This window comes from Apodemus sylvaticus, chromosome X (genome assembly GCF_947179515.1).
Source record: "Apodemus sylvaticus chromosome X, mApoSyl1.1, whole genome shotgun sequence".
In the NCBI taxonomy this organism is placed as follows: domain Eukaryota; kingdom Metazoa; phylum Chordata; class Mammalia; order Rodentia; family Muridae; genus Apodemus; species Apodemus sylvaticus.
This window is the reverse complement of record NC_067495.1, coordinates 57,148,168-57,173,022: the sequence shown is the minus strand read 5'-3', so window position 1 is coordinate 57,173,022 and position 24,855 is coordinate 57,148,168. Positions and strand designations below refer to the sequence as shown.

At 37.1% G+C, this 24,855-nt stretch overlaps 1 protein-coding gene across 7 annotated transcripts in view; it reads right to left on the bottom strand.

Annotated features, from left to right (window-relative positions):
• Window positions 1-774: 774 nt before the first annotated feature.
• The window catches only part of Heph (hephaestin), a 108,481-nt gene continuing 84,400 nt past the window's right edge, over window positions 775-24,855 (bottom strand). For 6 of the 7 annotated variants that reach the window (XM_052170433.1, XM_052170432.1, XM_052170434.1 and 3 more), the window contains 6 exons: window positions 18,481-18,587; window positions 17,372-17,597; window positions 14,649-14,788; window positions 14,107-14,269; window positions 8,041-8,085; window positions 775-5,470 (listed from right to left, as the gene is read on the bottom strand). In XM_052170433.1, coding sequence (XP_052026393.1) covers window positions 5,238-5,470; window positions 8,041-8,085; window positions 14,107-14,269; window positions 14,649-14,788; window positions 17,372-17,597; window positions 18,481-18,587 — 914 coding nt within the window. In that variant the 3' untranslated portion in view covers window positions 775-5,237. The remainder of the gene's footprint in view (window positions 5,471-8,040; window positions 8,086-14,106; window positions 14,270-14,648; window positions 14,789-17,371; window positions 17,598-18,480; window positions 18,588-24,855) is intronic. The other variant, XM_052170436.1, reaches the window with a different exon arrangement.

Sequence of the window (24,855 nt, the reverse complement as noted above, 5' to 3'; positions counted from 1 at the left end):
ATTTCCCTACACTGGGGCATGAAGCCTTCACAGGACCAAGGACCAAGGACCAAGGACATCCTCTCATTGATGTCCAACCAGGCCATCCTCTACTACATATGTAGCTGGAGCCATGGGTCCCTCCATGGGTCCCTCTTTGGTTGGTGTTTTAGTCCCTGAGAGCTCTGGGAGTACTGGGTGGTTCATTATTGTTCCTCCTATGGGGCTGCTAACCTCCTCAGCACCTTGGGTCCTTTCTCTAGCTCCCCCATTGGGGACCCTGTGCTCAGTTCAATGGCTGGCTGAGAGTGTCCCCCACTGTATTTGCCATGCACTAGCAGAGCCTCCCAGGTGACAGCTATATCCACCTCCAGTCAGCAAGCACTTGTGGGCATCCACAATAGTGTCTGAGTTTTGTAACTGTATATGGGATGGATCCCAAGGTAGGGCAGTCAGTCTCTGGGTGGTTTTTCCTTCAGTCTCTGCTCCACACTTTGTCTATGAGATACAGAATTTTGAATGAAGGGTTGAGTCAGCTTCTCAGTCTGTAGCCCAGCCTAGCTTCAAACGTTCTATGTTGTCTAAGCTGACCGTGAACTTCAGTCTTCCTCACTCTGTGTTCCAAATGCTAAAACTCTAGGTGTGTGTCCCACCATACTTGGCTTTAGTAATCCTTTTCTTTCTTTACTTGAAAATACTTTGGCACTTTTTCCTAGCTTCCAGAGTTTCTAAAAGATACCCTCTCTCACTTGATTCATTGTTATTCTTTGGTTATTTACATGATTATGTTCTACCTTGGTGGAGGTTTGTTGTTGTTGTTGTTGTTGTTGTTGTTGTTTTCTTTTGTTTAGTTTTGGTTTGGTTTTTTGTTTTTGTTTTTCTTTTTTGGGAATGGAAGTATGTTGTGACTTGCCTGTTCTGATTAGAGAATCATTTGATGCAAAGCTAACATTATATTTTCAACCCTGCTGCCCTATCTACTGATTTCCTTTCTTCTTTTGTTGTTGCCTCTTCAATTATCTCCAGAGTCTACTTATCTTCAGAGAGATCTAAATGTACACAATGTTGTTCAAACTCGAGGCTTAATTATATTTTTGAAACCTCACTTTTCTGTGTGGAAAAATCAATTCTAAGTCTAGAGAGGATCTGAGATAAACAGCAGGAAAAGAGTACAATAGTCCAGGCAACAAATGATCGTGACTTTTTTTTTGTCCTGTTTGTTTTGAGAAACAGTTTCATTCAGCAGCCCAGGCTGGTCTGGAACTCACTATGGATTCTAGGCTGACCTTGTACTGGTGGTCTTTATATCTCAGTACCGGGATTACATGTCAAACAAATGGCTGAGAGTTTAACTGAAGTGGGAACAAACAGAGATGCAAAAACAAAGGTATTTTTAGCCTAGCACAATGGTCCACTGGGTGCAGGGGCTGTCTCTGACGCTTTTGTCTGCTCTAAGGATCCTTGTCTTCTTACTGAATTGCCTCATCCACCCTTAATATGAGGGGAGGCACCTAGTCTTGTTGTAGCTGCATATGCCATGCATGTTTGGCTGATATCCCTGGGAGGCCTGCCCTTTTCTGGGGATAAACAAAGGAAGAGTGGCATGATATGTGGGAGGAGAGAAGGGGAAAGGTATAGTCTGGGGGTAATGTATGAGAGAATAACTTTAAAAAAAAGTGAACCAGTGGGTAAAGGTGCTTGCCATGCAAGCCTGAGAAGTTGAATTCACTCCCCAGAACCTACAGTAGGAGAGAGATTGTTTTCTGACTGCCACATACTTGTGTTGCTATGCACTACACAATAATATTAAATACAATGAAGTAGTCAAAAGTAAAATATTTTAAAGATGTTCTGAAGAGAAAGCAAACAAGACACACTTTTTTTTTGGTATTGGAAACTTCTGACTTGAACAATAAACAAGATAGGAGTACTATTTAAATTGTTTTGTTTTTCTTTTGTTTTGTTTGCATAATACCTCGACATATCCATCTTTTTCTAGAATACAAAGGGTCTAAGATTCCATTTTGATTGTAAGCAGAATTACTAACAAGAACAGAGATGGCTACAGAGATGGCTCATTATTAAGAGTAAGTACTGTTCTTGCAGAAGACCTGAGCTCAATTGGCAAAGGCTATATTCAGTGGCTTGTGACTGTAAATCCAGCTCCAGGGGATCTGAAACTACTGCTCTTCCTCCATCTCCCACCCACACATGCTCATAATTAAAAATAATTTTAAAAATAAATCTTTAAAATGCATCATACTATAGCTCCACCTCCTTGTCTCACATATCCATACTAAGAATCCTCAGTTATAAGTAAGTTATATGGTTAAATGACTGGATTCCCCAGAATATACTAGATTTTCATTAATCTCCATATAAACAACATGACAAAGGGGAGAGGGGTGTATTGCTGCTAAATCAATTTGCAAAGTTTTAAATACCAACACTTAAATTGTTGTAGAAAAAACTCAAAGTGATAAAAACTGATATTATAAACGAAAATCTATTAAGATTTTCTTAGGAGAGATTAAGTCACACAAGTGAAACTTAGACTCAGGAACAATACCTCCAAAATATCTCAAAGATAAGGCCTGTTACATAGAAGTAATATTTAGGATGCTAGCATGTGAATATTTACCAGGACTGACCAGTCTTGGATCCCCAGAGAAGACTACTCAGACACTGTTATACTCAATTGAAAGTCTTTATTCCAGCCACCTGGGACTACCCTCAGGTATTCAGGATCCAAGAATAGCACTGCAAATTTAGAGCATGGAGCTTTTAAAGGTTATATATATATATATATATATATATATATATATATATATATATATATATCCTGCTATCTTGCCTAGCAGCTTCAGGGAGAAATTTTACACAATCTAGTAGTCCAGCAGAAGCTAATATAAGCAGTTAGCTGGACAGGAAGATTTGCACAAGCAGGTAGTATAATAGAAGCCAAGATAAATTAGTTAGAACACCTTGACCTCAGATTCCCAGGACAGAACTGAGTAATTTTCTACAGACTTTTTCCTCAAGGAGATCAAATTCTAGTGAAGCCCAAAACCGCTTCAGCACAAATATGAAGAGGAACCTCTTTATTGTCTTGCCCCTTCACAATTCTGCCATGTGGACAAACTGACTCTGGATAACAACTATTCAAACAATTATGGCAATATCTTTGTGTAAATCTCCTATCTGCCTAAGTGGCCAGATTTTCAGTCTCCTAACTATTTAAATTGTTTAAAATGTAACCTTGGAGCAAGACTGAAAGAGGCTTAATGATGACAGTGTTTGGAAGATGCATAAACCTAAGGTATATAGATTAATAGAAATATTCCATTTATTTCAAACTTTTATTTGGGTATTAGCCACAGTCATCCATGTGCACTTTGTTTAAGAGCCTCTACTTTATCTCCAAGTGTACAGAGTGATTTCTCAATGAGAAGGCATATTATTTCTATAACAGAATAACAAGTAATTAATATGCTCCTCCACATCTATGTTCCGTAGATTTCCAGAAACTTTTCAGAAAGCCACTGACCATGAATGAACAAAATGCATTACTCTGGTCTTTGTTTTCATTTCTGGCCTCTGACCTGTAACATTTTATGTCAAATGGATACCAACACTGCGGGTTGCTAACTAAGTACATAAGTTGCTAGGCAACCTCACAATTTGAAATCAAGTGGGTAAGAAAGACAAAGAATAGTATACGTTTCCATGATGAAGGAGAATAGAATGTTTTTTGAGTCAGATAGATGAAAATTTGAGTCTCCAACTGAATTTTCAGCTGAGTCACCCTAAGTAAAATAATATAATCTTTACTTGAATGAACCAAAGCAAATCCAAAACAATCAGAATTAGAATTCTTTGATATGTATAGGATCACTATGTGTTTCTGTTATTAACTTGTTTTCTATTTTGTTTCCTTTTGTGCTCTTTTTTTTCAACCCAGGGACTTTCCTATATTAAGCCATCACTTTACCACTGAGCTACACCAGCATCCCATTGCTATTACCATTACTCTCCATGATGCTCCTTCTGTTCTCCATTTGCCATGTGGAAATTTTAGTGAGAATGGACTATCTTACCGCATTTCTGTTTTCTTGTCTGTACTTCCTGATCAAAGTTTCAGAGACATCTAAACATGCTGGAAACAACGGGATGTTGCTGCAAGGTACAGCAAGGAATGATTCTGTTTCATAAATAGGTTTAAAAACTGCAAACATACTTCTTATATCTCTATGGCCACGCCCACCCATGCATGTTCCTACCTAGGTTTGCTCAGTGGACAGGAAGGGGGTCTTGTTTCAGTACTTTCTCTGGCCATTTTTCTTGACATTCCAAAAAGTTTTAGCACCCACCAAACTTGTCTTCTAGGATGTGACCACTCTGACATGGATGCTTACTTTAAGACAGCACACATGTATCCAGGATTTACAAGGGCTATATAAATCTATAATATACGTCCATAGATCCCTGAGATGTTTTGGTTTAAACTGTAACACCACATCCAAGTAGCCACAGGAATCATCAAAATCACCGAATTCAGTATTCCAATATTTTAATAAGTACTTTAATGAACAAGATTTGCTATTTCAAACATGGAGAGGACCCTTAAAATTCTCTTCAGTACCACTGTGTAGAAACATGAAGGACTGTTTTACAGGTGCTTCTGATTCTAGAAGTTGTAGGTACTCATGACAAACACAACCTATTTATTCATTTCTCCAATAGTCCATTGTCAAAAACAATTAAGATAAAATTTAGAATCCTACTACCCACCCTACCTCTCATTTTGCATCATGCTTATGTTCTTTTTCTTTTATTTAGTTATGGGTTACCTTTGTGGCTCATAATTTGGCCTCAATTAAAAGTGTACTTGTCTATCTAGGTCCGGAATTAGAAACCTAATTAGATAGCTTTTCTTTGGTATCTATTCTGTAAGAATGATTATATTCTAGGAATTTCCATACTTTGCAGAACTAAAGGGTAGCATATGCTAGTTGCTGAAACTTGTTTACAAAGGAACTTACCTAATTCTCAAGTTGTATGGGAATTAAAGAAAAAGTGAGAACATATAAATTCCATGTAAATAAATAAGGAAATGCCCAGATAATTCTGATTCCATCCTCTGCCTCTCCACTACCCCCATCCCTTTGACAAAGGAGTTTTTTACTAGTACACAGCTTTCTGAGAACATCGGATACGGCCCAGATGTGTTTTCGGAAGATATCTTCAGGCTTTAGCTATTACTGCTTGAGAGAGAGAAGCTTGAAGCTATCATCAAGAATGGACCTCCTGTTGCGCCGAAGCTTTCTTTGTCGATGCTGGTACCAGACTACACCACCAAGAGCCAGAGCAATGAGCAATAGAAGCACACAAATGGCAATCAAAACAGAAGACAGAATCTCAACATCCTTTACAGGAATTTTCATGCCCAGCATCTTCACATTGTCTCCTCCAGTGTCCCTTAGAATCACTGCTGTAATCGAGGAAGAGAAAAAGAATACCCATATATGAGGTTACCTTTTACAGACATCTCCTACAAAAACAAGTCCATGAAATTAGGAAAGAAGACCTGTCTTGACTCTTCAAAATACCATCTGATTAAGATAGATTTCAAATTCATAATCAGACAATTATAATATCGCAGCTGGAAGCACTCCTTGACAATCAATCCTGTACCTATTCTGTTTGCTCATGGGAAGACCTAAGGGTTACTGAAGAAAAGTTAAAATCTTGGGCTATAGAAAAAATAAATAAAAGTAATAATAAATAATTAGACTTGGTTTTCATGAACTCAGGGGGATAGAACTAGGAGAAATAAATGAAAGTTCATGAAGAACATTGAGTCAATACAGCTTATCAGTGCTCATTTTAACGATTAAACTGTGACAGCTTGCCACCATGCTGTCTGGAATCCCACCTTTGTGGATCATGTTTTAATAATAATTTCATATTGATTTTTCCTGATGATTGTGATAGTTTTGGTCATTTAAACATTCCATTGTTTTCAAATGATCTGCATGGCTGGCACAGAATTTGAAGTCATACATTCCAACCCTCTCAGTCAGGCTCTAAACTACCTTTCTAGTCTTGTTTCTTATTATTCAACCACAAAAACTCAATCTTTATTTGCCATGAATGATGGTACATTTACAGGCTATGTCTTTCTTCATGTTTCTTGCTTTGACTAAATTAGTTCCTCCTTTTTCTCATCTTTCTAGCTCCAAGTGCAATTCATTTGTACAATTAATAGCACCTACCTCTAGGCTTCTAAATTGCCTGTATTCTTTCTGAACCTATAGTTTATCTAGTCTGTGAACTGGGCCTAAGTACCCGAATTCCTAATGAATCTTAGTTTACTTCTTTTGCAAAATGAAGATAACGACAACAAACAAAGGGGATTATTACTGAGTTTAAGTGAGCTAATAATATGCATGGAATATTTACCACAGCACCTGGTAAATAACAAATATACAATAATTATAAGATAGTATTGCTGTTTACCCTTCTGTGCATAGCATCTAGCATGACAATTGTTGTTTTTGTGCCTCATTCCATTTTTAGGCACTGGAAAGTAGCAATTATGTCTTATTTGTTTTTGTGCCCCTGGTAATTGACACTTGTTTGATGAATGCATTGGATGAATAAATGTTTTCACAGAACTGGAAAAAGCTGCAAAATAATGAGTTCAAATGGAAACTGAAAAGCATTCTGGTTCTGAGTTTACATTCTGGCATTTGTTTCTTTTTTGACCCTGAAGAAACTTCAAATTTAGAAAATTAGTGAGTTTTATTAAACCAACACTTTTGACAGTTTTTTTCTTCAGTGAGAGTTTATGAACAATGCACACATAATATGCATGTATGTGGAAACAAATATGCGCAGAAAATATGTACATGCACAAATATATATTATGTATGTGTGTATATCCATACACATATATTTAATAACTGATATTCTGATTCACACACATATATGTATAACATACACATACACACACGTGTATATATGACATTAGGTTATTTAAAGTGAAGAAAATGTAATCTAAGCACTGTCCTTTCAAACTTACCTGTCTCTAACCTCTCCAAAATATACCCAGTCCATGGTTAACAATTTTATGAGAAATTTAAGTATATTATTGGGAATTTAGTAATGAGAAGCTGGTTTTTAGTAGAGTTGAAAACCTCCAGAGTGAACTGATATTCTTTAGTGTCAATTTTATATGTGTTTGTTTTTTTTCCCTTTGGGACACAACCTCACTTTGAGTCTAGGCTTCTCAGGAACCGATGATTCTTCTACTCCACTTTTCAAGAGCAAGGATATCAGACATGACAGCATGCCAATGTCTAATAGTCCTTGTACCTCAAATAATTTTCTGAATCTTTCCTGTTAAAAAGGCACAAATGGAGCAAAGAATAAAAGCATAATTTTGACCTAGACATTTTAGGAAAAGCATCTTTATTTTCTCAAAGAGAAAAAAACATGAATAGCTCCAATGTTTAAATTGCTTGGTGTACCATAGATAAACGGAGAAAAGAATAGAAGTAGTTGTGGAAAGATGTCTGGTATTTATTCTAGTTTCAAATTGTGCATGTAGAAATCCTTGTTTCTGCTATAACCCTTTCAAGTCTAACCCAAAAGAATTTAGATTTTTTTCATTTCCCTCATAAAATAGTTTGTGAGCTATGAACACCGCTTTGTAACTTACGATGTGGTTATTTCCCCAGATTTCAAAGGTTATAGGGAAGACATGAGATGAATAACCGTATTGGGGCTACATTGGCTTCTGACAGCTTACAGAAAACTTTTTTTACAGAAAACTTAAGGTGTTATATTATGGTGCCCGAGTTTAGACATGCTAGAAGTATCACATATTACACACACACACACACACACACACACACATTCTTTCTCTCTCTCTGTGTCTCTCTCTGTGTCTCTCTCTGTGTCTCTCTGTCTCTGTCCCTGTCTCTCTCTGTCTCTCTCTGTCTATCTCTCTCTAGTTCGCACTGTAACTTCCCAGAGTATATACATCACCTTACATACCTTTTCCAATCTCTTTAGTAATGGTGGTCATAGTACTGAAATGTTCTGTGGGAAAAAGACAAAAGGTTAATCCTATTATTCTTTGTATCAATCTATAGAATTTGTATATTTACATTACTTGAAGCAATTTCTTTTTCAGGATTTGCTATTTCATCGAGGTCTCTCTGATTGGATTTGAAACCTGCTCTAAGAGAGCAAGCAAATCCAGGCCTCACATACTTTAAACCTAATTTTAAAATACAGCAGTAGGGCACTTAGATCACAGGTCCTGTGTGGTAGGGAGTACCAAATACTGTTGTTTTGCAAATTAACATAGCATAAAGCCACCTCATAAATAGTTACATTTGTCCTTATAGAGATACTTTCAGCCTTAATGGAAAAAAGTCTTTTTTTCCTGTGAACAATGTTGAAAGCCAAGGCTGCACAGCGTTCTCATCCCTAAACAGAAAATTTACACTATCTACTGTAATGGATGACTGTGGAAGATGTGGTACAAAGAATGCAAGAGCTGGAAATCTGTGGAGAAGGGCTGCAAGATGTCATCTTGTGAGCAAGACAAAGTCACTGCAATCACAAACCCGAAGCAGGTGTGGATGCCTAAAGTGAGTCTGCACAAGAATGGCACTGCCAACAGTCAAGCACAGGTGGAGGAAGGCCTCAGAGGTTCTACCCCTCATGGCTGGAATTTGCTACAGATAAGAGTCTAGGAAAGTGAGGACAATTGTCTTCAGTTAAGTACCCACTGATGATCTCACCAGGCTCCAACAAATAGTTCCAATCCAATGGTCATACAGACAGCTCTGATTAAACTGAATGTCACAAAACCAGCCTAAAGTCATGAAAATGAGAAAGGAACTGATTGCAGGTGGGTGGTAGGGAAAGACGTAGATAATGGGGAGAGAGTAATCAGAATATATTAATAAACATGCATGAAACAGTCAGATAAGAAATTTAATCAGTAAGAATCGATATTAAAATGTTAATTTGATTTTGAGTGATCACAGGAAATGAGGACAAGCACATAGACCTAGGAAGCCAAAATGTTACCCCTCCCTCCTCCCTTCCTTCTATGATTCTTGTCACTTTTTCTATCCCCATTTTATTGAATATTATACTGTTTCTCTTCCATCATTTCACAATTTCCTTTCAGAAAGACCCTGCTCTCTGCTAAATATACTTCTTTATTTATTCAGTCCTATATCTTTAGTTATTAGTACAGTCTTTGTTAATTTCCATTGTTGGACTTCTTTATTCTAATCACTTGCATATTCACTGCAGTTTTAGCAGACATGGCCAATAACAGTCATATTAGATTGGTGATCCAGACCTGCATCACATCAGTAATCCAAAATCTAACAAAACTAAAATTAAATTAAATTAAAAATTTAATACTTATTACTGTGCTAGCAAAAGTCCTGTTATTCTTCAATCATTAGATATTTAATTCCTAAGTCATTTGACTTCCCCAACCTACCCATTTCATCCATATCTTCTTGACAATATTGGAATCCATGGTTGATCACTTCAAACACTAACATATAGAATCACAACAACTGTACTTTCCCTGTATTTTATCCAATATGCTAAATACCACCAGAAAAAAAGCATTCCCATATAAGGACTTGGATTCTCTGTCCAATTTTAAGTAAGCCCTCAAAGGTATAAGGCAATAATGGCTTTATTTCTCACTCCAAGGTGACTTATCCTAACACCTCTCCCTATTTCTTCAAATAGTTCCCCTTCAGTATATGACTCTTTATACTGCACCACAGACGAATCAGTATACATATCAGAAAATATTACTGTTAAGACCTTCTTCTAAAGATACACACTTTTTTCCCACCTCTTATCTTATTCACAACAGAAAGATTATCTTCCTCCAGCATTGTACTAATCCTTATCTTAAATCTAATACATATACCTCATAGATTCATCAGGAGCTCTGTCCAACAATTAGGCATTTTAGAAGTTGGACTCAACCTAGAGGTCCCTCAAAAGAAGAGTGGATACAGAAAATGTGCATTTACACAATGATGTATTACCCAGCTATTAAAAATTGACACCATTAAATTCCCAGACAAATAAATGGAACTAGAAAAAATATTCCTTAATGAGTTATCCCAGAACCAAAAAGATAAATGTCGTATATATCTGCTTATATGTGGATATTAGTTGTTAAGTCAATGATAATGAAGCTACAATTCATAGACACAACAGATGGTAAGTATAAACAGATAGATGTCATTAGGAAAGGGCAGTAGAACAGTTAATTATGAATTGACAAGGATGGAGGGCTGTGACAAGAGGATCAAGTAGAGAAAGTGGAGAGAGTGGTGTGGAAGAGAATACAGGGAGAAGCAACTAAAATTAAGGGATACTTAGAGGATAATACAAAAACCTAACACAGTAGAAACTTCCTAAAATATATGCATATATGAAGGTGATCTAAATGAAATTGCCAAATAAGGCAGAGGCAGAGTCCCAGCTTGCCATCTTTTGTTACCAAGCAAAGCTTCCAGTACCAGGATAGGGTTACATATAATTGAGATTGCCAAAGGGATCCCATGGTAAGACACAAACAACCTAGGCTGTTGCCAAGACTATAGGTTCCTCTCCACAAATAGACAGCAAGGCCTCATTGCTAAAGACAACACCCAAACAACTCATTAAACATGGAGAAGTCAAGCTTGTGCCTACATAAAAACCTCCAGCCCTAAGTTCTATCATCTTTGGTACAGAAACATACTTTGTATGCCCTCAAAAGAGAAACATACACACAAACACAAGCACAAACACTTTGGTCTTCAAGGGTATACTACCTGCAAGATGTGCTAGGGCGAAGCTTCTGGGAGGAAACAACCAATATCTGATTTGACTTAAAACCTACTCACTACACAAGATAGAACCCATACCAAATACTGCTTGGAGGACTAAGAACCAGAGACTAGATGGCCCATGGACCTAAGGGGAAACCTCTAAAACAAAACACATGGTGATAAAATGACTCTTATTGATCTCCTGCTATACACATAGAACATTGCCTTGCTCAGCCATCATCAGAGAAGTTTCCTTATTTAGAATATGGGAACAAACACAGAGACCTAACACATTATGCAGAACATGAAAAGCCTTGAAATACTCAGCCTAAAAGTGGATGTTTCCATCAAATCTCTGCCCTCAAAGATAAGGGAATTCCTATGAAGAGGAGGTCCAAAGAGGGCAAGAGCCAAAGGGGAAGGAAAATACCAAGAAGACAAGACCCTCTAAATCAAGATGAGAATTGCTCATATGGACTCACAAAGACTGATGCAGCACGTACAGGGTCTAAATGGGTTTTCACTAGGTCCTCTATGTATATATTACAGCTTCTGGTTTAGTGTTTTTATGGGATTCCTGAGTATGTGAGTTAGTCTCTGCTTTGGTTTTTTTTTTTTTGTGCCTTCTCTTGTTTTTTTTTTTTCATCTGTTGGTTTTTCTTGTCAAACTTCAATGTGACAATTTTTAGTGTGTGTGTGTGTGTGTGTGTGTGTGTGTGTGTGTGTATACAGGATCTGGAAGGACATTGGGGACAGGAAGAATATAGTCAAAATATATTTAAATGAAGATTGTTTTAAATAAAAATTAATAAAGAAAAAAGAATTAGGCTTTTACTCCCAATATTTCTTTAACTCTTTTTTTTTCTGATTGTCCTTTTAGCATATGTAGAATCAGTGCAAAATGGAATGAATTCATATTGAATAAACAAATAAAACCACAGTTTATGAGTTATGGATTAGATATTCTCAAAAAGTAATATGAGTACTTTGGTGATTCATATTGAGATGGTCTCATATTATAAATGGCTCATGTATGAGGGTGATGCATTATAATGTAAGAAGAGGGCCTAGTTTCTTGACTCTATAGCACCATGATGGAACATCTTCTGGATTGATAGAAAATGACATCTGGGTTCTGGGGTATTGTATCAGAGTAATAACTAAAAGCAACAGAAGCAGTATTCTAGCAATATGGTACGGCAGAGAAAAAAAATTAGTAATACAAGTAAGACAACATGTATTATCATGTTGTCTTCTTCTATTAAATGAAAAGCAGATTTATATTCTCTAGTCTAATTTTCTAAGTCTGTTTGAATGGCCAGTGGTATCTTCCCTCTCTTGGTCTTTTGATAGAGTATATATATATATATATATATATATATATATATATATATATATACATACATATACATATATATACATATACACATATATATACATATATGTGTGTATTTGTATGTGTATATGTATATATATATGGATTGCACAAATTATAATTAGGAAATTATATGTATATGTATATATAAATGTATATACATGTGTGTAATAGTAATGGAAAAAGTTGTGAATTTGAAAGAGAGCAAGGAGGACTATATACATGGGTTTAGAGGGAGGAATGGGAAGGGAGAAATGTTGTAACTACAGTATAAACTCACAGATAAAAACAAAGTAAAAAAATCTGCATTGATCCAGTAAGACCCGATACAACTTCTTGGAAGAGAGTATAGTGCTGGTTGCTGGACACGGTTCATGTAGAAGAGGATTGACACACTGAACGTTTAATTTAAACAGATAATTCTTAAGAACTGCCATTTACAACCTTCACTCACTCGGATCTGGGGATATTGAACACTGCACATGTGTTTAACACATGTGAGGCTCTAATTTAATACCAACAGTAAAAACAAAAATAAAGCACAAGAACAAGAGATTCATAACCCTCAGCCTGACCTTAGAAAGGGAGAGGAAAAAAGGGAGGATAGAGAGAGACAAAAGGGAAGTATGGGTATTGGTAGAATTGTGGGTGTTCTATCATTGCTCTGGAGTAGGAAGAGACTGAACAGAGTGTGTGCCCCAAATTCTGTGATCTCGACCACAGTGCATCCAGCAGCTCTCTTACACTGAAGAACAAGTGATACTTGCCTACTAGTGAAGAAGGGAGTGAGACCATGTCTCTCATGGCTAGTATGCAAATGAAATACTATAAGGAAGGGAAAGTTCACATCTGGGTAGCCTTTGTCTCCTGCAGCAGTCCAACTTTAACTGGGTATAATCTCCTCTAAGAGTTTACTATTAGTCAAACAGTGGTGGCACATGCCTGTAATCCCAGCACTCTGGGAGGCAGAGGCAGGCGGATTTCTGTGTTCGAGGCCAGCCTGGTCTACAGAGTAAGTTCCAGAACAGCCAGGCCTATACAGAGAAACCCTGTCTCGGGGGGGAAAAAAAAGAGTTTACTATTGCAGTCTCTGGGCATCTCTGACATGTTCTGATAGAATTGGTTGACATGTAAATATTTGGGTTTTTTTATTTTTATGTATTTATTTTATTTTAATTTGTGTGTGTGTTTGCATCTATGCTTACATGTGTTTCTGTACATATGTGTGCTCACACCCATGCATTCAAAGGCTAGAGAAGGACATTGGATGTCTTCCTCTAGTGCTTTCCAATTTTGTTTCCTTGACAGAGGATCCTACTGAACCCAGAACTTGCTGTTTGACTTAGCTGGCTGGCCAGTGAGCTCCTGCAATCTCCCTGGCTTCACCCTGCAGCAACTCTGCAGCTCCTTGGGTTATAGGGTCATACTGTTAATATTCAGTGGCTGCAAACTTAGGTTCTCATGCTTGCTTGCAAGCACTGTTGTTGACTCAACCATTTTTCCAGACCCACACATTTTTTTTTTGAAAATGACTACATCGAAGAAAGATTCATTAGCAATTTCCTCGAAATTGTAATTCTATTACACCTTAGCTGGTGAATTAGTAAATAAATTATATTTTTGTCAAATCATGGTAAACCTACACAAGCAAAAGGCCTTCCCAGCTTCAGGCTATGCCACCCAATGTGAGCTTAGGACACTTGCAAGGGAGGATGAGAATGCAGCTTTGGAAAATGCCTAAGGAGCCCTGCTCTATGATAAACCTTGTTCTTTTAGGCCAGCAAAGGAAGTACAAGTGGATCCTTACTATCACCTGGTGTCTGCAGGTTACACAAGAGATTAGAAAAGGATACACTTAGCAGATTTGAATCTTACCTTCGTGAGACAAGACAGTAAAGATGGTCTCCATGCCAGCATGAACATGGTCAGTCACGTGGCAGTGCATCAGCCATGTCCCAGGGTTGCTGGCTACCATCTCCACAACTTCAAATGTTCCTGGGAAGAGATCCACTACATCTGCCCTGTAACTGTGCCCATTCTGTAAGAAAGACAGGGATGTGGAGAAGAGCTGAAAATTATAGGAAGCAAGTTCCAGCTTATGGGAACTAAAAGTCTATGATGTCCATTTTAGGTTCTTAAAACAAAATGTCTACCTAGGTGAAACTTCAAGGGTCCATTTTATTTATCTCTTCTAGAATCCAATCATGCAAACTAAAACATCAGACCTCTCTTCTACTTTTTCATAACATTCCCCTCATGAAGAAAGATGTTATCTGTTCTTTTAGATGGTTCAAACCTAGTTTCTCTGAATTTTTCCATAGACTTTCAAACTCTAACAATTACCATTACCTTCGGCAATGGTTCTTAAGGCATTCTTTTACTTATCCCAGAGGGGTTCAACCATATTTTCAGCTCACCTGATAGAGGAAACTCTCTGCATGAAAGTGGACAGTGTGAATGTCAGTATCTTGGCCCATGGCTAGCATGTACCAGGCTACTCGTTCTCCTTGGTATACAGTAAGGCCCCTGAGGTTTGCATAGAGTTTCCCATTGATAGCTGTAAAAGAAGAAAACATCTCACATCTTTTATTTTATCTGAATTTTTCTATTGCCCTAGGTACTATCATTTCTGATGACGGCAACAGGCTTCTAATTTGCTACACATCTCTCTTCAATGTATCTTCCATAGTAGTGATACCAGAGTTCTCTCTCTCTCTCTCTCTCTCTCTCTCTCTCTCTCTCTCTCTCTCTCTCTCTCTCTCTCTCTCTCTCTCTCTCAGCAATTATTTGGACCATGTTATTCTGAAGCTAAAAAATGGCTAAGAAGCACCTAAAGAAAATGATAACAAACAACAGCCCCATGGCTCTATAGGTCAGCCTATTTAAAATACACACACCGTCATATCACCTTCCCAGATTCACCTCCTACTACCAGCAGCAATGATTCTAATTAGTGTGTTTTTTTTTCACCATCATCCACTGAGTCTGTTCATGTTATTTGCATCTTTAGGCTTCTGAGTGTCCCTCTCATAAATACTGCTTCCTTATTATTATTTCTCTTTAAAACTTCACCTCACTCATGAAAACTTTTCTGATTTCCTAAGCTCCTCTATGTAACCTCAATTTCTTATATCACCTTCCCCCTTTGAACTCCTCCAATACTCCTCAGCATGATTCATTAGAACTCTCCAAAATCTGTCTTCCAAGTTTATTTATCTTTTAAGGTGTGAAAGCTTATGTTGCCAACTTGTCTTAGGTTACTAATAAGCAGGAAATAAATTTATATAGTACAATGCTGGAGCTACCCAGCACATTTGCAGAACCACAGGCAGATAACTAAGACTACAAAATACATTGCTTGATTAACACATTCTCTTCCAAAGTCACATCCTATGCTGACTTTGAAAGACACTGAGCTATTCATTGTTACATTAACTCATATTGGTAGGATTTTACCCAAAACAATTTCCTTCCACATCTCATTTTCTTGCAGGTAGGAGATGATTTCTACTCTACTCTTTAAGGGAGCAAAGAATGGAAGGACCAGCTACAGTTTTTCTCTTTGTCTACCAACATCAAATTGTGGATTTGGTTTTCTTTAAAAAAAAAAAGACTGAAATTGTTCAGCTCAGTCACTTCTATATATTTTATCTCTTTGATCATAGGAAAGGGTTCAAACTGGTTCACTAATTGGTTCTGGGTAAGATTCTGCCTCTCTTAATGTGGAGAAATGTTGTTGTCCATTGATGTCAATAACAATTTTAAAAAACTCATCCATTGCAGGGAAAATATCAGCAATCATATTTAGTTGCAGAATGAAATTCAGTTTTCCAATTAGCATTCCCAGTAATAAGGCTCATATTTTACCTTAACCATTTATTTTTCTCTGTTGATTCAGAAATGTAGAGAAGGAGGTAAAATGTTGTTTACTTGTCCCCTTGGACTACACCATTATTTTTCTTTATTTTTATAGTACTAGTGCTCAGAAAATGTGCAAATATAGTTGCTATCTAACTAGCTAGGTAAAGTGATATCTGAAGTTTGGACACATGGACACCTGAGTAGATGAACATGGGCATTAGCTAGATCCCGACCTGGGAAGACCTAACTGTGCCCTCATTTCCTTTGTTCTAGCCCATTTATTTCCTTGATTTGACAGAAACTAAAAAAAGTTCACTTTGTAAAGTTGTGAATCATCTGTTCTAGTGTGAATCACTCATCTTTCCATCAAGGAGAAATAGATAAAACCAATAGGACAATGGGGTACTACTTTTGAGTTCCATTAGCGTCATTATCAAAGCTGCACCTCACTCTCAGATCAAAGTCTTGGCTGAGAAGTGCTCAGGAGAGGTTACTTCCTACATTCCACTGCACTTAAGCTCTCCTCTTACTTGAGACTTCCTCTCTTTTGTAGAAAGCTACCAGATGTTTAGAGCCAAGGAAGGCTTTGATGATGCAATTCTCTCACCCCAAAGCCATTCAAATATCAAAAGTTCTTTATTGCAGGCAATATAAGGTCAGTGTGCTATTCTCTGACTGTCTTCTCCAACTATTCCATTTAAATTTAAATTTCCCTTTAAAAGTAGTAAAAAATGACAAGTTGTCATTCATTTGTCTATATTGGCAAAACATATCCAGAATCTAATCTGGTGGTTAAATAACATGCTTTTGAGAGAAAAACAAACCCAGAATTTTGAAACAGAACGGCCTTTACCAAGTTATATAGAGATTTATATAGAGAGAAGGCTATATTCATCTTCCATTATCTAGTAATGTTAAAATCTCTCTCTCTCTCTCTCTCTCTCTCTCTCTCTCTGTGTGTGTGTGTGTGTGTGTATGTGTGTGTGTGTGTGTGTGTGTGTGTGTGTATGTGTGTGTGTGTGTGTGTGTGTGTGTGTGTGATAACTTTAAAGAGTTAGCTTCCTTCTTTCTGGGCACCTCATCTTATCTGAACCATGAATCTATTTTGCAAATATATATGTAGAAAAATAACATTTTTCCTAAATCATTTCCATTTAACTGTCCAACTTTCTCATCTTTTCCACAATTATGCACCCATAGATAGAGATGAAGCTAGCAGATCATATCATGAAACCAGTGAGGACTATTTTGAAATAGGGGTAGCTTCTTTTCTACAGACCATGCATTTTATTGCTCTCCAGGAAAGTTGCATCCTGCAAGTTAACATGACTTGCTTCTTGAGGTCCATATATTGCAATATTCTCTTGCAGATACCAAGATTGGTTTTCATCAAAGATCAAAAACAACAAGGCAAATTCACGGTCCATATCATTCCGGCTTCCATTGGGTTCCAAGATACCATTTCGGCAGATGACTAAGGGTCCCACCAAGCCACTATACATGTCCTAAGGAAATGAGAAAGTCAAAAGGGAGAAAGATTTGAGGTTATTCCTGGATGGTAGTATTCTATAGGGAGTTAGGCCACAAATAGAAGACGATAAGACTCTTAGCACATCATAAAAGCCTTAACTCCTAATATCTTATTATGATATCTGAATTCATTCTAACAGTCATTTAAGGTATATTTGAGAGGCGGTGTTATGCTTTTGCTAGATTGAATTATTCATTCATTATTAAATATACCAACCTGATACATTTTAAAATAGTTTCCTATGCCTGCAATGTCCTCCTTCCAACATACTCCAGCACGCTCTTATTTAGATTTCAAAGTCCAGATTACAGGTCGCTCCCATTCTGATACCCTTTTCACTTCTCCTTTGCTCAACTAAATCATACGCTTTAAAAGCAGGTAAGATATTTTACATTTATATCATCCATAACACCAAGAAAATACCCATAATAGAGTAGACACAATATATTGCTGATGACTTGTGATTAACTAGCTACATAAACAAAATTCTTTTTCCAGATTAAAAGGCAGCATGATTTCATTCCAACTATTCCAAAGATACTCTAGAGTCAAATTTATGACTAGACCCCTAATTGTCTGTCAACTATCCTATTTTTGAAAATGTGAATACATACTGCCTTAGAAGATCTAGAAAGATAAGACAAGAAAGAAAATATTCATGCCAAGTATGTGGTGTGACCCATTACCTTCATCACTCTTCCTGACTATTAAAATAAGGCAAGCATTTGAGTAAATTTCCTCAAATTCCAGGCATTACAGAGCTGTTTGTTTTTAACCACATCTTTTGTAGTTGTTATTTTGCCAGGTAATTTGCCCAATTCTGAGATATTTCTTTCAATATTCATTTTTTTCTTTACCTTGATGGGATCCACTGCAGAATAATAAATCCAGGAAACACAAGCAGAGTCACTAGGACCAGGACCAGATCTTTCTGGGATGTTCCATTGGTAAATAAGTACTTCACCTAAGAAGGATAGTGAGGAATGTTTCATGGGACCAAGTAAGTCATTTCTCTATTTCTAGATCTACTTTCAAGGCTAGAGTAGGTGAGTCTCAGCACCCTTAAGATCCTTTTCCATTACTTACACCTGACTCCATTTCTGTTACATGATTTTGTCCCTTCCTGGAAAAAAGCTCAGTCTCCACTCCCCAAAGCTCAGGCCTAATCCCATGGTAATATAGCCCTGCTGTTGGTTTTAGTAACTAAAATGTTATGTCATTTGTGTGCACATCTTGATTTCCTGCTGCTGCCTCCTAATGAAACTGCTTTCATAAGCTCTGCACTCATCTCCCCCTTCCATTCAAGACTTTATGAAAGGTTTTAATCACATATTATGATCTATGTCTTGAAAAATCTTAAATACTTCAAGCTAGACCTCCCTTGTTACTAAGTTCTCATCTCAAAATTTTAATTAAACGTTAGGTATTATTTTAAAATTTTCCTAATAGGAGATAAAAATGGAAGCATTTTATTGGAGTTATAGTTCAGTGGTAGAACATCTTAATGTGTATAGCACCCTAGTTTCAATACTCAGGACCAAGCATAACCTAAAATGGTGATAAATTTAATTCTCTTCTTTGAGAAAGTAATGCATTTAAAAAATCTGTGCCTCTACTGTTCAGAAATAACACAACCATTCTCCTACTTGTCAAGACTCAAAACTTTAGTATTCTTTACCACTTTAACATTTGTCTACTCAACACCCAATGAAGTACCAAGTCTCACTGATTCTATCTCTATATTTAATTTTTAAGTTAATTTTAAATATATGTGTATATCCACACGAGTGCTGGTGGCCATTTAGACAAGAAGGCACCATGATATATCTTGAAGCAGGACTCACAGATGGTTGTAAACTTCCTGGTGTGGGTTTTCCGAATAGAACTCACGCCCTCGGGAACAGCAGCATTTGCTCCTAACCATTGACTCATATCTCTCACCCTTCTACAAGAAATATTATGAGTTTATAGTTCTCTGTGTCCTCACAAGTTCAACTACTTCTACCCTAATGTAGACTGTTGTTTACACACTCACTGTTAATGAACAGGTCTGCTCTGTAGTGAACTTAAATGAATCATGCCCTCCTGAAGGAAGGAGGGCGGCCTCTTAAAACTCAGGGAGTAAACAAAATTCAGAAACTGAACAAAATTCACAAGTCTTGGTAAACTAGATACTTCCAACATTCACAGGTAGCTTGTAGGATATATAAACAGTAACCTCCACTAAGAAAAAAAAGGGCTATGCAGGAAACTCAAGGAATGTAAAATTGATGAGATATCATCACCTACCTACACTAGGGTGAGGTTTTTGATGGTTTTACTGTGTTTGAATTATCCATGTTCCAGTATGTAATCACTGAATCATTACTGCTGCTGTAAGTACCCCAATAAACTCATTACTTGGAAAATATAGATTTGGGTGGAGTGGTAAGCTTGACTTGTTAACTGCTCTTTCTGTGGCAAAAGGACCTCTGTTCATATCTCCACAGGAAAAGTGACCTGCCTCTAACCTAGCCTTTTCCATCCAACTTCCTATTATTACCATATTGACCTCTATAGCGACTGTAATTGAGGTATGATTTACACACCATACAATTCACTCATATCTGACTACTCCAATTTAATTATTATATATTTATAGAGAGATAGATGGATATAATTATTACATAGTAGCCCATAAACATTCAATTAAAATAAATGACAAAACAATAAAATATTGTACCTCAAAAAACATACTTTCACATAATTCTGTAACTACTACCATGACCCATTTTAGAACAGCTCATTACAAGCCATAAATCCCCATACTCTTGTCACACTTTAATCTACTCGCCACCCCAATGCAACCACACACTTGTTTTATATCTCCTTCTGAACATTTCATACAAGTTGAATCATATGCTTTATTGTTTTTCTCTTACTACATTATTTCATTTTTATGACATTTTCATGGTCTATCCATGCGGTCGCATACTCAGCTGCTTTTTATTGCGCAAGTATATGACGTTTTATAGATATATTACATTTTATTCATCAATTCATCATTTGGTAGATACTTGGACATTTCTACTTTGAGAGAAATATGAATAAAATTGACTTTAAGAACTACAGTTTTAGCTCAGTGATAAAGCACTTTGCGACAATGTATAAAGCCCCTGGTTTAATCCACAGAATCATAAAAATGCTATCAATTATCATACAGGTTTTTGTACAAAGTTACATATTCATTTACCTTGGATATACAACTTAGGATGAAATTATTGAATTATACAGTAATGCCAATTTTTAACAATTGGAGGAATTGGCAAATTGATTTCCAAAGTAGTGAATCATCAAACATCATTATGTAGAGTCTACCTTCTCAATATTCTCATAAAAAGTAGTTATATTTTTTCTTAATTTTGTTTTAGTAAAGGAGAGGTGTTACCTTATTGACATTCTGGTTTGTTGTTCTCTGATGTCTAATGATGTTGAGAATTTTCTCTGGCATTTACCGGATTTCTCAGATACTTTTGTGGAGCAGTATTTATTTAAATAATGTGCTCTTTCTAAATTCTATTTGTTTTTAATACAATAATAAAGACCTCTCACAATTCAACAAAACAAAACAAACTACCCAATTAAACTGAGCAAAACTTTGAACGATTCACGAAAGATGATACAACAGTAAATAAGAGCCTAATAAAGGTTATCATCATCCGCTACAGGAAAATGAAAGTCAAAGACACAAATCACAATGACTTTTTTGTAGCTTAATGGTACAATTTTCCTTAACATGCACAAGGCCATGGGGTTGACTCCACCATCACTAAGTAATCACAATATTTATTATATCACTGGTCATATGTGATTTAATAACTTCAAGCAATTCTCATGTTCAACAAAGCTGAAAACCACTAAACGATATATCATTTTGAAATATGATATATCCTCTGGTTATACCTCCTCTGGTTACTCAACAGAGTTGATAGAAGCTGCTGGTGAAGTACCTTGTGGATTACAGCTTTTTTAAACGTTAAACAAAATTTTGTCACATAATTGGATATTTCTCTACTTTTTACACAATTATTTTCACTCTCAACAGAAAGGCTGCTTCTGAACATCTCATCAACTGTAACGCTGACACAGAGCTACAGTTCTGACAGAAACTGAACAGTAGAAATGCATCAGTGGTTTAAGATGAAAGAAGGACACTGGCACATGGCTCTCATACCCAGCATCAGGAAAGTACAGATGTCTTTATTCAAAAACACAAAATAAATTATCTGTAGGCATGGACAATGACAGCAGTAAACCATTATGTATTGTCAATGGAAACCAGTGACTGATAGTTACAGTGATCAGCCAGCCTTCTTTGGTCATTTTCTTTGGGTGACTTCTCTGAAGTTATCAGTGAGGAACCTGCCTTAAACTTCCTGACACAGTTCATTGATAAGGGCAAAGCACTATTTCATGAATTAGAACATGCCAATTTCCATAAGCCCTCACATCCCACCCATCGGGCCTATTTCAGAGTCTTTCTTTTCATTAGGAATTTCTGTCACTACAGCTTTGGCTGTAGATAGAAAGGAGGCCACCCCAAGAGTATCCAGTAAAGCAGTTCTTTGTGGGATTGATGATTGATTCCTGTTTCCACCATGCTCACAAAAATCTCCGAGTGTAGCATCATAACCAACAGCTGAGGAACTCTGCAGAATGTTCTCAACTACCAAAGATCATTTAACACCTGCATTCTTAGCAATCATCATTACAGGAATTTTGAGTGCTCCTTTAGTAATTTCTATATGTAATTTCTTATCTTAATTAGTTGGTTTTAATGAATCAAAGCCTGGCATGCACTAAAGTGGATCACAGTCCCCTACTAGTACAATGTCTTCTTTAACTGCAGCTCTGGTAGTATTTTGAGCATCAGTAACTTGTCTTTCTTCTCATTCACTTCAACATCATTTGTTGCTCCAACTTTCAATACAGCTACTCCATCTCAAAATTTAACAAATCATTCACTCAGATTTTCCCTTTTATAATCACTAGTTGTGATGTATCTCTCCAGTATTTTCTTGCATCTATATTTCAGTTTGAGCTTTGTCACCTTTTCCTTTCAAAAGCATGACATCATCTTTGGTGACAATGACCTCTCCAACTTCAATGACCTCTCCAACTTCTCCTAAGTCATGATTTTTAACATCTTTAAGATTTAGATGCAACCCCTCTTCTCCAAACACTGCACCACCAGTAGCAATAGCCATATCTGTAAATTGTTCTTCTTATTGTCCCCAAACCCTGTAGCTTTGACTGTTAATAACCAGAACTTTTAGTTTGTTCAAAACCAATGTGTTCCTTCTCAGAAGGGAGAACAAAACAGCCATGAAAGGAGATCCATAAAAAGTGTGAGCAAAGGCTTAAGGAAAGGCCATCCAGAGACTGCCCCACCTGGGGACCCACCACATATACTGACACTAAACACTAATGTGGATGCCAACAAGTGATTGCTGACAGGAGCCTGATATAGCTGTCTCCTGAGAGGCTCTGCTGGTATCAGACAAATACAGAGGTAGTTGTTCCCAGCCAATCATTGGACTGAGTACAAGGTCCCCAGTGGAGGAGCTAGATAAAGTACCCAAGGATCCAAAGGAGCTGTCAGCCCCATAGGAGGAACAACATTATGAACCAACCAGTACCCTTAGAGCTCCCAGGGACTTAACCACCAACCAAAGAGTACACATGAAGGGACCCCTGGCTTCAGTTGCATATGTAGCAGAGAATGACCTTGTTGGACATCAAAGGGAGGAGAGGCCCTTGGCCCTGAGAAAGGTCAATGCCCCCAGTATAGGGAAATACCAGGACAGGGAAACAGGAGTGGGTGGGTTGTAGAGCAGGGGAAGGGGGGATGGAACAGGGTGTTTTTTTGGGGGGAAACCAGAAAGGGTATAACATTTGAAATGTAAACAAAGAAAATATCGAATAAAAAAAAACTAGTGTGCTTACAGTTTCTGCATCAACATCTTCAGCAATTATGATCAAGGACTTCTGATAAGCATTGGCAATTTCAAAAGCAGATTGGATACTTTCTTCTCATTCAACAGAACATAGGCATCTTGGAATTCACAGTTTGACCTCTTGATGTGTTAATAAAATATGGGGAAATGTATCCTCTACCAAACTTCATGCTTTCAATAACTTCTAATTTATCACTCTGGGTCTTTCCATCTTTTGCTGTGATGACGCCCTTTCTTCCAACCTTTTTCGTTGTATAAGAAATGATGTTTCCGATGTCAGAAATTGTAGCAATATGAGCAATTTCTTCAGAGGTTGTTACAGATTTAGATTGTATTTTAAGTTGAACAATTACAGCATCAACAGCCAACATCATACTTCTAAAAGCCCTCCTGGGCTATAGACAGTGCCAGACAGTAATAGTGTAGTGCTATCCTCAGTCTCTTTGTGTTATTGATAAAATCCTGAACTAATTGATCCAAGATATTTTTGTATTTATCCTTTAAATCTATTCACTTTGCAACAGTTTTCCAACAGTATTCCCATCTTTTGTTAATTTGGGACTTCCACAACTCTGTTCAATGATCACAGTTTTTCCCCTTGGCTCCATCGAAACAGTTATAGGATCTGTTAAAAGGTCTACACCTTGAAGCATTAAAGCTTCAGTATCGACACCAAATCTTACATCATTGGCATAGGCCCCAATGAGATGAGGATCCAGTGCCTAGAACACTGTTCTCATCTGGCTAAGGACTGTGAGTAATTGAAGCATTTCTGTGAAGCAGTTGTGGGAGTGCTCATGGCAAGGCAGATCATTGGTGACTAGTATTTAAAAATGTATTCACTGTCTCAGCTATGACCCCAGTGCTATTTAATTTCGTAGCACCATATCCTTTTCTCCTTGGTGAACAACTCCAAACTTTTACCACATACTTCAAGTCTGACCTGTTCTGTACCTCACTCCCAAAGTCTCATTTTAAGTCAAATAATGGAATTGCTGAATAGTTGAATAGACACTGAGTTACTGGATCTTCTAAAAGAAACCCTTATAGAGATGAACTGAAGGCTGGTCACAGACAGATGTTAAAATAACTTTTCAAATGTCACACAGTGGACGGAAATGTGAAATTATTAAGCCTAACTCGAGAAATTCTGCTCTTACTGGTCTTGTCCCTGTGACAAAATATCTAATATAAACAACTTAAAGGAAGAGATGTTTGTCTTGAGTCATGGTTTCA